The sequence below is a fragment of the Thermobia domestica genome, chromosome 2 (genome assembly GCF_964235325.1).
Source record: "Thermobia domestica chromosome 2, izTheDome1.hap1.1, whole genome shotgun sequence".
NCBI lineage: Eukaryota > Metazoa > Arthropoda > Insecta > Zygentoma > Lepismatidae > Thermobia > Thermobia domestica.
Window position 1 is genome coordinate 229,284,553 of NC_137455.1, and position 16,258 is coordinate 229,300,810.

A 16,258-nucleotide genomic window follows, 5' to 3' on the forward strand; every position below is an offset into this window, starting at 1 on the left:
ACATTTGCCTGACCTTTCCTTCACTCAATACTATTGGTACGTAATTGACACTCAATTCCCAATGTATATGAGCTGCATTCTGTCCTCTGGTGTTTAGAAATCGTATGAAATATTTCACTTTACATTTGGAGGGATTCTGTGTTACGGCAGCTGTCATCTTACTCGCAAGTACGCAATTCCATTCCGACGATTCTATCTTTGCTGCAAACACAAAATATTAGAGCATGCTCAACTTTATCAATATTGTCAATCCCGTGTAAGAAGTTATTGCTTTTTTTGTTTGTTTGACATGCTCCTCGTATTTCATTTTTGTGATCCCCACGAATGCATATGCTAGAAATTGTGCAAACACAGGTCTTTGAGCCTTCTCTATAGGTCCAGTAGCTAGTTCGTGTGACTTTGGTGCACGTAGCTCCGGGTTTCATTCCAGGTAGGAGTGCATAAAAATTTAATATAGACCAATACAACTGAGAGTTGATGATTTTAGTGTCTCAAATATGCATTGTGACCGTGGAAGAGAAAACCAAGAGTTCTTGAAGTTATCTCAGAGCAATTAAACAAAGTGGCACAATAAAAAGTTCGTTTTAGTATTAACTGTACAGCTAAAGTGGGTTTGAAATAAATACCACATTCGGATTGCTCTAAAATCAAACACCAAAAATAGAAAATTCCCTTAAAGGTTAATGCGTGAATTCCAACTATGGTTCAAAAACGCACAGAGTCCCATGTTTAGGTGCTAGGCTTAGTTTCAGCAGCTTCTATTATAATTTCAAAAGAATCGCACCAATATTATTGAAGTTTTGCTTGATTAAGAATTTATAATATCTTGATTTATTCTCCAAACAATATGATTACCGTGTGGCAGATTAATAGGGAGAGAATAAATGGGTAATTATTTCATGAATATTTATTATTACATTTTTACATCGATGCTACATTTAACTCAAGCTAATGTAAAACAAATTCAGATCACCATTTCTTTTGAAATATTCACATTTCATTCTTCTCAATGTTCTTGTAATGCCAATAGATCAATAGGTAATTGAAAATTTGTGCTTAGATGTATTTTATAATTTATAATGGTCTGCTATGGAATACTTTTCCGTAAACTTTTTTTTTTTTTTGTATGTAGTAGCTACATACAACCGCTTAATGTACACACTTCCGAGATTTAGCAGAGAAAGTATGAAGAGTGACTTGTTTTGAATATTCCATATAATAGTAGCTTATCTACAATTCACTCAACAGACCATTTTAAATATAATTCATTTCATCAAATTACAATGAATTATGAAATTAATTTATTACATGTAACTTGATACAAGTTTCATACAATATGGAACCATATTGAATGATTTTTTCCCCTACACTTGTGCATGTGGAGACATCAAATAGCATATGCTAATACCGAATTTCTCAACGAAATCTTAAGATTACAAGAAAGACAAATTTACATTATAACGGTAAGGAAATGGATTAAAATCAGACACCAACCCTCGTTCCTCGAAATATTCAGAGATTCTGTAGAATACAGATCAACCACATATTGTTTAATGTTTCAAAAATAAATATAACTATCTTTCAACAGCAAACTCTCTTCGTATAATAAAGAGAATTTGGTATATCATTTCATAACAAATATTGATCACTAAATGTGTTCCATTTAAAAAACTTAAAATTACATCATCTGAAAATAGCTATATTCAAATTCTTCGGTCATTCGCACTTGAAATAACCACCTTATTATACACGACCTGTAGCCACAAAACCTTACAAATTTTAAGCTAGAAGCATCAAGTTACATGAAACTTTCCTAAGTATTACACAATTTCAAATAATAATTTGCCGTAATAGGGTATCCATTTATTACTCTCGATTTCCTTAAAATAACATTTTGAAAAAGTGTACACTGCGACCACAGATACTTAGTTTATCTTCATACTTCTGCAATTTAATTCAGTGGTGCAGAACATAGTGAAAAGTCTTGATACCTACCTATATTGGCATGGGAAACTAATTTTCACAAGTATTTTAAAAGACTCAACTAAATTTACAAATCGCAATCAGCAATTTTCGCTAAGAATCGAAAGTTTTCCTTCATACTTGTTATTTCTATTTTTCACACTTTTTCTTTACATAATCACGAACACCCGATTTTCTTTTCAAAATATCAGTGCCAGGGAGATTCTCATGTAAGTGAATTCCTCCTTAATTTATTTAATCCTCAACTAATTGAATTATTTTACTTATCGAACTAAGGAAGCTTAGTGTATTTCGTCATGAATAGATACCGACAGTGACAATTTGCTCAACTTAGAAGCATTGTCTGTTCAGGATCTAGTATGTCTGACTTGCTATTATTCTCTTCTGATGAACTATAGTTTCTACTATATTCAACTATAATTTCAATATGATGTATTTCAGGACGACTATAAGCCATCTCAGTATGGTTTACTTAACAACAGTGTGAATTCGTCGAAAGGTTACGGACCAATAAGCAACTATTAAGTTCTGTTTCACGTAGGACACTGATTGCTTGGGTCGTTCAAACGCATAGAATGCATAATTGACTTTCTGACGGTTGAAAAAGAACTAGACACACACTAGAAACATAGCCACGAAAAAGACTGTCGAAAAACGTAAAATATATTAATCACAGCTTCAATTACTGAATGATTCAAAGGAAACTACTATCAAATTCTAAATTAAGATCTGTGCAAAACAGAAGTCAGTGTGCACGTGCTGTACATTAGATCAACAAGACACCACCATAATGACGTACTTTAAAACATTTTAACAGCACGCACACGCACGCACACACACACACACACACACACACACACACACACACGCACGCACACACACACACACAAAAAAACCTTATTATAAGGTACCGAAACATCAGGAGAGGATTCCTTGAAAGAAGGGAAAAAATCCAATACATATAGTTCAAAAACCTTTCGTTTCACAGCATATGCTGTCGAAAATTCGAAAAATCAAGTTATTTAAACACACTAGTTTGAAACTTACGAGAGCTAGAGCTTAAGCGCTTTGAGAAATTATACATGGATTAGTGTAAAATTTTGTCTAAACATCCATTATTTCTACTTTACAATATCTACCTAGTCTTACGATAAATACTGTCCCAGCTTTTGAGGGTGGCTGTACTTCCACCCGTACAAGCAAGCGATGTCAAGAGTGGTATCGTGAAGCGTGAGTCATTGTTGGATGATCTAAAGAAGTGTAAAGGTTCAAGGTGGAATGGAGCGAGCATATAAAACGTGAGACCGTGATAGTGTTCTACGAGGTGGGCAAATCACCAGGGAATATTTTCAAAACCCTCCAGAAGCTGCCAATTAGTAAAAAATTCGTTTACCACACTATCCAGCGCTTTGCTGAGACTGTGAAAGATCGCCCGCGGCAAGGAAGACCAAGCACAGAACGAACATTGGAACTTGTGAATGCAGTGGTGGCGCGTGTACGACGAAATCCAGTTAGGAAACAGTCAGTTATAGCTTGTGAGCTAAACATACCGGAAATGTCTGTGTCTCGCACGTTAAGCAGTGACTTGGAACTCAATGCTTACAAACAACGCGAAGGACATCTGACAAATGAACTGAAGCGCCAAAGGCTCCTAAAAGCCAAGCTCTTACTTAAACGTTACCCACCAAATGGGCATTGATGAGCTCCTTTGTGGCTAAGAGGTTAGCGTACGCGCCTTTGGCGTGGGAAACCTGGGTTTGACTTCCAGTGGAAGCTCATGTGGTTCGGATTCCACGTTAATCAGTAGGTACCGTCTCATATAGCCTCGCTGTCGAAAGGGACGTTAAACTCAAAATCAACTCGACAAAAGATTATCAGTGTTGAGGAGACTTTCAATGCCCAAAATGACAGGATATATGCTGCATCTTCTTGAGAAGCTGGTTAAAAGGCTTCAAGGATCCAGAGGGGTCAGCATTCTGCCTCAGTTATGGTGTGGTGAGGTGTGAGCTACTACAACACAATGGCGCTCCATTTCTGTTAAAAGAGGGTCAAAACGTCAGACAAAGTACCAAGAGACAATGCTTGAGAGACTAGTCAAGAATCTCATCAACACCCTCTTCCATGGACAGGACTGAAGCTTTCAGCAGGACTCAGTCCCAGCACACAAGGCACGGACATCCCAGCAGTAACTGGAGGCAAATCTTCCGGCAAATATTCATTTCCACTTTAGATTGGCCTTTTGGAACTCCGAACTTAAACCCTTTGGACTATAAATTGTGGTCCAAGCTTCAGGAGATGTCTAGCAAGAAACGACATCCCAATATTGAAAGCTAAAAGTGGTCTCTTCGAAAGGCAGCTGCAGATTTTCCAGTTGATTTGTTGCATAATGCAACTGATGAGCAGCCACGAAGACTTTGGGACTGAGTACCCGCTAATGGTGGACATTTTGAGTAATTATTTGTGATTTTCGTTCATAATGCATCCATGTAACTCATGTTATTATGATATTAAAATATCTCTAACCATTTTGTGTCAATGTATTTAAAACTTTGCAACAGTATTTATAGTAAAACTAGGTATTTAAACGCATTTTCAAAGATAACCCAGATACAAGAAAAACTTCCAGCAGTTACTCAACATATTCTCTAATATATGGTATATTATTTCTCTTGTAAATCTATACGATAGCACGTTCAGAAGTTTGATGGTGGTATTTTCCCCGTAACAAGATCCACAGGTTAAATATATAGATTATTACTAAGCATACAACGGTCATTTATGAAAGCATAACTTTACTTATTGTATGAATGTGAAAAATAGAAGCTAACTCACAAGTCGGAATCCAGACTAAAGGCTTTCGAGAAAGTCCAGAGAAAATACGTATGAAGCACAAACATGAACTAATGGAAAATGAGGAGTTTCACAACGTGGTATTCTACAGTGTGAGTACATGGTATTATGTATTAGTGACCGAAAACTATGTGGATGATTAGAGGAAGACGCCAAAGGGACGTAGAACACGTGGCTTGTATAAAACCAAGTGCCTTATTCTGTTCATTGGAAGACCTACGGAAAAAGACCTTTTCGTACCCGAAAATGAACGAAAGCGTATAATACAAATAGACAAAATGCAAACGGAGAAAAGAAATAAGTGAAATTACAACACTGGGGCAATAACGTGCGATATGTCTGCTAGCAAAGTAGTCGTGTTCTGTGAAGTCAATGGTAACGAAAGTGATTAGATTCTGGGAAAACTATACTAAAGCAGTTCCCGATGCACACACCACTTCTTCCAGAATAGTTCAGCAATGCCAGAAACAGTCCGTCCCCCAGACTGCGTATCGCCAACTAAGCTACATTTGAAACAGACTCCATTCAAGCTGACAACACCATAGACGTGGTGTGGATGTCTGTGACCAACTGTGGAAAGATTAGAATAATTATGTACAGAAATGTTGATGCAAAAGGACGAAGTGATCCACGCGGTTTCATGGTTTTGGCTCAATTTTGTTACAGAGGAAAATCAAAATTACATCGTGATGCCAATAATGTGAAAATCAATGCTGCGTATTATCAGCTAATCTTTCAACGGACATTTGTAACAACGAAATGTCCACACTGTATGGAGGATATCAACTAGGTGGAACTACATAGGCAAGCGCACATAGTCACAGGTAAATAATCGCTGGTAGTCTACAGACTGATGGAAGCTAGCGCCAGGATTCGTGCTATTCCGTTTACCAACATCTCAGTGACGAGTATTACCTGACCAGCGAACGAGTGCGGGCGGCCGGTTTTGGAACTAAAATGTAAGCAGCAGTGTTTCTAACCGGATTACTTGTAATCAATCTATCACAGTTCTTTTTGTCCAGTTCGTAATAAACCACTTGACGCATATGCTCGTCAGGATCAGATGAAGGGGGCGGGGCGATTGGCCCTCCCAGAATAGGATATTTTTTATTTTAAAAGTAAAACCTAAAAATGTTCACCTTTGTATTACAAATGTAAAATAATCTAAAATAGGTAGGTCTTACTCTTTTTTGTTTTACGTTGCAAAAGTCAAATAAAGCAATAAATTACATCAAATTACTTACATTGGCGTCCTTTGCTCAAAAAAAGTCCGTCCACCTTCGAAATTGCTGGTGGTCATTTCTGTTCTAGAAATTGCAGACAATAGCTACTCCTCTTTTTCTAAACTTTTGTTTTCTTTTTCTTCCCCCCCCCCTTTTTTTGCAATTCGCTCTTACCTTGAGTTGACTTCGAACGACCGCCCCTAAACATTCAGCCTGGATCCACCCCTGGCTCAAATGAAGACAAACAGTTTCAAAGTTATTGAAGTTACTTGCAGAACATCTTAAGAAGCAAAAAACAAGAACAAGAAAATATACTCTCCATATTAACTTGCGAACAACTAGCGAGCAGCGTTTTACAGGCTGCTCCTGTTTTATAATGACATCGAATAAAACGTGATCAACTTTTATACAATCTGCTTAATACACGGTAGAAGCTCACTGAATTGTCAATTGTGCTATGTTGTTCTTAAATTGGTAATTTCCAATCATATATCACTATTCACAATACATCTATATTACTGCATGAATGGTTCACTACAACCACATAATTTACGGCGTTCTTTATTAAGCGGAAAGAGATCAGGCTATACATAACATCTAAACTGCAACTTTTAAAAACCGTTGGATACACTGCGGAGTGAAGCTCTCCGCTCCCCTGTCCCACCGCGCTTGCCAAGAAACTGACGTAAACAATAGCAGCGCCATCCTCCCAAAACCGCACTGCTATCCTGGTCAGGTAATACCGATGGCAGTCGAATGACGTACTCTGCCTTCGGATTTCAGATGCCGCTTTTCTTTCGTAAGATGTGCAGTTTCCGACCTATGGAAAACGTCCCAACAGGATTGGAATAAACTATCCTTGTACTCCTACCAAGAAACCCTTTTCAGTGGAAAGTGCGCTCTCAAACAAATGTCAAGTGTGAAGATCACCACACAGAACACAACCCGTGGTGGAAGGGAGGAATGTCACAGGTGAGTGAACATTTGAACGTCATCTACATAAAAGCCCATTCACGCGTAGATAATCTTTTGGTTTGACAACTACTTTTCATTTTATAAATCAATGTGTTTTTATTAGCCCACTAGAGGGAATCTTAAAATAATAAGAACGATAGATCCAGACAGTACGACACAGACCAGCGCGAGTTCTCTCTCACGACTTGCCGGTCAACAAGTAGATTGCGGTCACCGCGTTGCCCACCCTTGGCCTATATATTCCTAAACTAGAGTTACTTTGATTTGAATCCAATAAAAAACTATTTTTATTGCTCAAATGAACCCTTCGGCTTGTAACGATAGATAATATAGGAAGCCACTTAAGTCTTTTCGTGATAAACAATTGCGACTCATACTATTTGTAGGTAATGATGTGATTCACGACAATATGTACAACTCACGAAACTTCTGTGGGAGATAAGTAATACATATATTTAGGAAAGTTGCTCAATCCAGCGAAGCGTAATGTTTTTCACGGTAATCAGAAATTATGGTTGCCAGATCTGACATGTTTTACTGTGTGAAACTGATTATTATTATTATTATTATATATATATCGGTAATACTCACATTTTTCTCCGTAAAGTCTGGCAATCCTACCAGAACCAGATTCAGCTCAACTAAAACACAAAAAAGTAATCATCTGTTGGCATGACAAGCATTAAGCTATGGTATCAAACTCAAGATTCATTAGCATGATCTACCAGGAATATGACCGATTTTCAGGTCAGCCAGAAATTTGCTTGTAGGTGTTTATAAAAGTTTGCCATAGGAATTTCGTAGGTGTTTATACACATTGTACGAAACCTCAGTTTTTTCCTACAAAAATTATAAAGCTCTCTTCCCTACCCAAGCGGTTAGAACGAGTCCCATTTATGCACGAAGTCCCAGGTTTAATTCCCGTAGAAAAGCATCGAACGGACTGGTGATTCACACTCCATTTTAAACTATAAATCAGGTCGTATATAGCGTCGCTGTTGAAAACGCACAAAAATACAAATCAATCAAAATGTTGTTTTTATCATTCAAGATTTTGTTATATATAAAACAGCAACTTTCAGGCTGTTATATATATATATATATATATATATATATATATATATACACATATATACATATATACACATATATACATATATATATATATATATATATATATATATATATATATATATATATATACATATATATATATATAAAACAGGAACACTATATCACAAGTTCCCAAGCATCTTCGCCTCGCGGTCTACTTTGTAAAAACATGAAATCTCCATACATCTCTCATTAATCTAGTACACTATACATGTCTTTGGTACATATGATGCCAGGTTCGATTTCAAATAGGAAATAACTGAATTTTTTTTCATTATCACCTGTAGCCTAATACTAGTGTGATCTTTAAATAGACTGTCCCCCCGTTATTGCCACTTCATTCCCTTTAGTTTTCGAATCATTATGTATTAATTATATCTCTAGAACCAGTAATATCGAGCAATATACCTGATAATATACCAAGTTTAATTATAGATTTAAATACAAAGATTTAAAGAAAATGAACTTTATCTACTGAGAATTAAACCAGAATGGCTAGTCAGACCTTATTTTTCTTCTCACCAAGGAAATAACTATACAGAAAGCGCATCTATAGGTAGGTAGGTAAATACAGGGAAAAAAGCTACTTTTTTTTTTTTTTTTTTTGCCTAAACATCAACTATGGCTTGCAGCCTCTCCTGTGCTACAGTTTGATTCATGTTGTATGCTTATATTAATATTATACGAGTCCTAATATTACAGCACTGCAGAACATAAAAGCTGTAAGTTTCTTCCACGTTGAAAAAATTTGCTTCTGTTATCTTCGGGCGGTGCAGGAAGTCCCGAATGACTTGATTCGTGATACTACAGCTTAAAATGTTGTGGTTAGTAAAGCATACATTAGTTTAAATTGTCTTTGGCTCAGTGAATATCTTCCGCCTTTTTCTGATTATTTTCTTCGATTAGTTAAATAACCACTGACGTACGTAAAATATTACAAAAAGGCTTCACAACACTGTGAGTAATATCCATCTAGATACGAAAGCAATCAATTTCGTCTAATTCAGAAACAGAAAGGTACATGTTGCATTACGAGTGTATAATAGGCAATGTCATTGAAACGAAGCCAGGACCTGATACAAGCATAGGTGGCCGCATTCGAGCTTTCCATGCACAGTACATAGTATCATCCAATCTTATGTCAGTAAGGGAAACTCGGGCATATAAGCTCCGTAAATTAAGAGAGTTGTAAATCGGACATTTTTCTCTGTTCAACTATCTTATTCATACGAATCTGTGATAGGTTTCTGTCCATGGACTTTGGATAAATAAGATCTAACCCAAGCACTATGTATGTAACTTTTATTACAGTTTATCATTACTTTGAAAGATAATAAGGTTTTACTGCATTTACTTATAATTGGTCTATAATTTGATTGTGTTTGTTGTTACGTCATGCGTTTCAAAGACATTAGTCACTTCTTTTTGTAACACGCTATAACTGCCATCTTTCCACTAGTCCAACTTTGGAATTGGCCTTCTTTCAGTTGTTTTCAAAATAGTGAAGAAAACATCTCGGCAATTCCAAGGACATTGGTAACAATGTGGCATACTATATCTTCAAGGAACAGTAGAAATAACAACCAACTGAGAAATATAGTAGCAATACTGCAAGGAACTGACATTTCGTGATGGCAATTTCTGAAATATATAGAGAAAACATCTTAGTAACTTTTTATTCCAAAGGCTTATCCATTCTACGATGAATAGGAAGTTAACAGATAAACGGATGTTACAGATAAATTGCGAAACATCAAGAACTATAACTTTATAATTGCAGAGCTGATTCAAGAATTAGACTCACGCAATGCATCATCTGCTTATATAAGAACTGTTAATTTCCTTTGGTCAGTTTAGAAGACTGAAGTCAATGTATGAACTGCATATATTTGTTTGTGAATAATTTCCTTGCGGAAACTGAAATAAAAAAAAAAAAAAAAAAAAAAAAGTACATACAGCACTGTAAAAGAGAGAGAGAGATGATATCCCACTGAAAGATTGTTACATCTACCGACTTGTAAGTGTACACTCATGTCCAAAATTATTGTGGCATGTTTATAAATATGTTGTTTTAGGAAGATAATTTGATAACGAACTCGCCCGGTATTTCTTATAATGTTAGTATGTGTATAATCGGCAAAGACACGTATGTGGCAAATTTCATGTCAAAAGAGCAGTAAATAAGAACAATAAAACAAAAATAAAATTTTCTTGTCCATTTAGCAACATTTTATTTTACTCATTATAATTTTCGTATTTATAATTCTTTTCCTATGAAATTTACCACAAATATATATTTCCCGATTATACACATAGTATCAGTATCAGACCCTGCAAAATCATTATCAAATTATATTCTTACAAGAAGACAGTTATAGATATGCGACAATAATTTTGGACATGAGTGTACCTCAAAGACAATTACCACTCTCTCTATCTAGTCCTTTTTGCAAGCAGCAGCTAATTAACACCATCTTACAAAGATCCCGTTATTTAGAAGTACTCAGTTCTAATCAGCAAACAACATGAAACATGAACGAAAGACAAATACAATATACATTTTCTGATGAAATTGAGAATCAATGTCTACGGCTGCAATGAAGTACAATGTGTGCATAATCATTTTACAAAAATACAATCTTGATTGCAAGAAAGGAGTTATGAAGCAATCACTCAGTCAATTCATTTGAAGGGATATTTGCAATTCATGGGTACGTGTTCTCACCTTATAGATAGTGAATGTAGGGGAATTCATTCTTATTATGTGCAATGTACTTTCAGAGACTAGTTTTCTGATGCCCAATATGTCATTATTTAACATGATGTGCTGCCATGTTACAAAGCCAAAATAGGGAAGCTTTTAATAACGATGTATTGTAACTTATTTACGATGAAAATTTCTTGAAGCTCATACGGAAATTTAATGTAGAACTCCGAAAAAAAACTTCTGACCGTAATGGTATGAGATTTGCACCCTGGTAAAGGAAGATTAAACGAACTACTGGACGCACACTCCTATTATTGAATGCAAATAAATTCTGTTAGTTTATTTGCATATTTTGCATTAGAATCAGGTTTGAAGCAGTAGTTTAATCGTACATCATTATGCATATCTTCTAATGCAGTTAAATGACTGAAAAAAAAGTTACTTTAACAGTCTCATATGTCAGTTAATATTCACAATAACTGCAAATGATTCTTTGAATTATTCAATATCGTCATTCCATATACATTGTTACAATATTCAATGACTGGATACTAGCAAATGTTACTTATGGAACAGAAATAAGTAACAGTATATAGTATAGTTTTTACACTATATATTTTATACAGCAAGTAATTACAAATTACATACATTATTTGCCCGAAACAAAAGAGTATGTTATAAACGCATTATACACTAAAATATTAGTATACGAGTGAAAGAGCTAGTTAACTGCAAAGTGTTCACAATGGAGGTACCCAGATACGAATACAGAGGCCGATCGTCTTGACTGGGTTTTCCCAAATGCCACTAGGCAAATCTCAAGATGATAGTACACTAAATACATGAATTTATTTTGCTTTCCTGCGATGCACAAACTTCTCGCGAAGACAAAATGATAAGCCTGTTCTTCGGTTTAAGGTTGTGTTTTATTTTTCTATACTAATGTGTTCGAAGTGCTTTCTCTAAACTGATATAAAATTGTGGTTTATATAAAAACGAAAATATAGAATTTTGGGACTACTGTAACTAGAGCTGCTGAGCTGCTCTGTACTGTACTGTAGAGTTGCTGGTAGGGAACTCATAGTGGAGGAACCAAGCCTGGACTCTCTTTTCGAAGCATCAATTTCACAACAGTACTTAAATACACAGTGAGCACCTCATCAATGAAGCGTTTCTCAATTTTATTACATTTAACCACACTGTCATAACTGTTTCAATTTTCAGAGCTGGTAAGTTTGGAAAACGTTAGATTTATTAGATTTATAAACATGGACAAAAGATTAAGAACAAGCTCATCATTATTAATCCTTGTTGCTAACCCACTGACACAGACTTACGGAAAAGTTCCGTATGTTTGTGAATGGACAAAAGGTCGACATACGGAAATTTTCCATTTCATCTCCGTCCGTCCCGTTACCCCTACTACCTCAAATGTTAGTTAGTCTGTATGTTGCATAGGACTTAGTGATATGCAGAAACATATTTCATAATAGTCTTTTGTTATTTATTTTCATGCAAACATTACAAAAGTATTCTTAGCGTTTCCAGTAAACGATTATAATATATGAAGTGCAGGTGTTAATTCTTTCTGAAAGAAAGAAAAAAAAAAAAAAGTATTGTCTGTACGCACTTTAATTTCCAGAAAATTTATGTGCCAATAAGTTAATACTTGCAGTGTAAAATAATCTCTCGGTTATATCTTGAACTTGGTTAACAAAATTAGAAGAGTAAGAGGAAGAAGGTTGTAATTCAGTAGAAGTAGTGCAATCATGGTCTGAAAGCCCTATATGCTTCTATGATGAAGCATTTACAAATAAAATTTATGATATTGCACAGTTTATATTATAAATTTATAAACTGCTACATGATAATTGTTTATATGGCTACATATTTGTTTTCGAAAGGTTACTTGGAAGTATTTTAATTTTAAAAGAATCTTTTAATTTACGTCATCAGTTGCACCAAATTGTGGGTATGTATATATTCTTCGCACCGACATATGACTTTGTATAAACTAACGAAAACGTAGTCATACAGTGAGGCTTCAGTCAAGAGCACAAACTATAAGTAATTAACAGCACCAAGAAATACATATCGGTAATCTTTTAAGAGTTTCACGAAACAAAGTGAAAGGATTTATGTTCAAATTGAGGGGTTTTACAATAACATTACGAAAAATTAGCACTCATCTCTCTTTCATAACTTCTACACCTCGCTTATTTAAACATGGCTATTTAACACGAATGTACATAAAGAGAGATAAGGGAAGGATTTTTATAACTAAATTTTACCATAGTTCTTCACTAAAAGAGAACTCTGAACCCGGATACACTCATATTCTGAAGAACTATTTCGTCTGTTGATATTATTATAGAATTAGTTCATTTAGAAGTATGCAAGGAAAGTTTTTTCAAATTTTTAGTTCAATACTACATAATGAAAATATGATATTTAAAAATTTCATAAAAAACTAATTCGTGGATCCTTAAATATCAGGTTCTGTAATTTTATATGATTTCCTGTTGGAACATAATGTTAGGTAAACTACTATTGATTTACAGTTACATTTCTTCTATATGTAACTATAGTTTTATGGTCTTATACCAGTTGATTCCGCAATGGATTGAGGAAAATTTATAACTAGTGATTGCCCTAACATAATGTAATTATTATTATTCAGCCAACTTTTATTGTACTAAGAAAATAAAGGAAGCGTAAATATTCCACAAAGTCGAATATACAGAATGCGCACTTCATACTTTATACTCATCATCTCGTTACATAACTATTCAGCAGTTGGCAGCAGATAATATTTATTTTTATATATAATTCGTTATCTCTTAGACGAGAAACAAATATTTACTGAGAATATTATTTCCTATCAGATCATGTAAGAGATGATCCATAAATAATTTTCAAAAATACTTCCATGGTCTCTGAGAAGGTTTGAAAGCTCTACCATACGAAAATTTCACTGTAGTGTTTTGTGAGAACAAATTACTCAAGAATCAGAATATATTATTAATGCTGTTACTATGTAACACTTAATCTACACAAAATATAGCCCGTTGTTTGAAAGTCTCTACACAAGAAGCATACAAAACAATATAATATAATTTGAATATTGTTATATCTTAGTTTTGCTTTTACTAAAGTAATCTTTTCATTGTGCCTACTTACAGAAAAGCAAAAACACATAAGAATTAAATTTCTCCGTATTTTTCACACGAATTAAAAAAAAAAATGCTTGCTGCACATTCAAGGACAATGCCAACAGTAAGCAGTCTCTTGACATAAGACAGAAACGTATTTCTTTTCGTTATAACGAAGTTATGTACCAATTTTAGAAAATAATCACTAATTACAATATTTCTAACTAATATCATTTCTCTACTGAAGCTATAAATTGAAACTCAAGTTATTTGATAATTATTTTGTACTACTACAAACGAAGTTAAAAGTAACTTTTATGCTAATTTATTCACGTATGTTATCTCGAGTAAATAAGATTCATGTGATGGACTAAGTAATCCAGTAACAATCTCGGGGAAGACCTATTAACAAATAAACTAATGAACTTTAAGTTTACGGAATACATAAATATCTCATCTTACAGAAGCTTTTGTATCCGAATTTCTTTACTATTTTCACCGTTTAAGTTTTTAATCAATATAATCTTAATATTACCCGACTAAGGAACTAAGCCTTAATATTTACAGACTACAGAAATATTAAATGCACATCGCCTCTGAAACCTGAACCTAAGAACTCCAAGCATAGCCCTTCTCGCACTTAGTACGTGCAACAATGCATTAAAAGTGTTGTATTTTCTATTACATTAAAATTAAAGATAACTGTGCAAGGACAATTAAAGGCGAAATGAAAACATCTCAGACCACGTATATAACTTCACAAACAGATTGCGAACATTCACAGTATACTCATACACCCATACACGCACTATACATGTGGGGAAAAAATCACAGCCGAGTCTAGTTCCGATTTGCTCTGAAAATCTTCACCGATCACTACAATATATTACCTGCACATGCAACACAAAAATTAATGAAACACTATAATGATGATGATGAATGATTTCGTATGATTTTTTTTTTCGTTTTTAAAGTCTGTTTTAACAATAAGAGTCTATCACGATTCACCGTTTCCACTATCATCACCATCTTCATAGTCTCCATCTGCAGATCCATCATCATCATTATCATCATCGTCATCATCATCTAAGTCATAGTCATCGTCATAGAAGTCCGTCATATCTACTGAATTCTCCGGAGGTTTCACCTTTGTCTTAATGCAATAATCTTCAAGTGTCATTGGAACTACAACACCATCTTTCTCTGCTTCAATTCTGGAAGCCCCTACTTGTTTTCTGTAAATAAAATATTGATCAGAATATTTCTCATGCATTTTAAAAGAGAAACAGAATGTAATATGGAAGAGAGTAGTAATAAACTTTCATAGAAATTACATTACGTTATCCAATGTAATTGAAATTTTTACTTAGTGAAATAGTTTCATTTTAATTCAATATTCACTTAGATGAATCAATAGGAAATATCCCAGTGATAAAGGGAACCTCCTGTAGTTTTATTACACTAAAAATACAAAAGGCGTTCACGAAGTTTTGCACTAGGACTGTGAAATTTTGTTCACGTGTATTTGTATCCTTTACAGAGTTGTGTAGCAAATTTTCTTCCCCTATTTACATATACGCCCACAATGGAGGAGGAAGTAGACAGCCGCACCGCCAACGATATTTAATTCCTGTACAAAACCAGCAATTACTCAGCCACATCCATTCGACACGAATTGTTTCGTGTACATGGGGATGAGACATTGGACCGCAGCAATAGAGTAATGGGTACAAAGTTTCCACAGTGGTGATTTTAGTCTGCTGGACCAACACGGTACGGCAGACGATCAGCTGCAGTGAACAACGTTAACAAAGATCAGACTGACAAATGTATAACCACACGACGGCTTGTTGAAGCGACTGTGTTATCTGGGGGTAGTATCCTAATAATAATACAGTCTTTTGGCTCCAGAAAACTTCGTGCAAATTCGGTGCCACAACCTGCTCACAAGCGAACAGAAATCCACTCCGCCAATCACACACAGAAAAACAGAAATATGGGATGGGAAGTGGTTCCTCATCGCCCTTGTAGTTCGAAACTGGCCCCGTTTGATTTTTTGGTTTGGTCGTCTGGAAACCCACCTTAATAGTAGGCAGTTTGTCAGTGACGAAGAACTCACTGTGTGTGTGTAGAACAGAGAATAACAGCGTTCGGAGTAACTGAAGTACATTTACGACATCGAAAGAACAGCGGGCTGAATCTGTCAGCGGATGGAGTATACGCTGAATAACATACGTATGTATTACTACGAGCAA

The 16,258-nt window shown here is 35.0% G+C and overlaps 1 protein-coding gene across 2 annotated transcripts in view; it reads right to left on the bottom strand.

Annotated features, from left to right (window-relative positions):
* Positions 1-892: 892 nt before the first annotated feature.
* The window catches only part of LOC145678399 (ubiquitin-conjugating enzyme E2 R2), a 175,075-nt gene continuing 159,709 nt past the window's right edge, over positions 893-16,258 (bottom strand). For both annotated transcript variants that reach the window (XM_081748485.1, XM_081748484.1), the window contains one exon: positions 893-15,238. In XM_081748485.1, the coding sequence (XP_081604611.1) occupies positions 15,001-15,238 (238 nt within the window). In that variant the 3' untranslated portion in view covers positions 893-15,000. The remainder of the gene's footprint in view (positions 15,239-16,258) is intronic.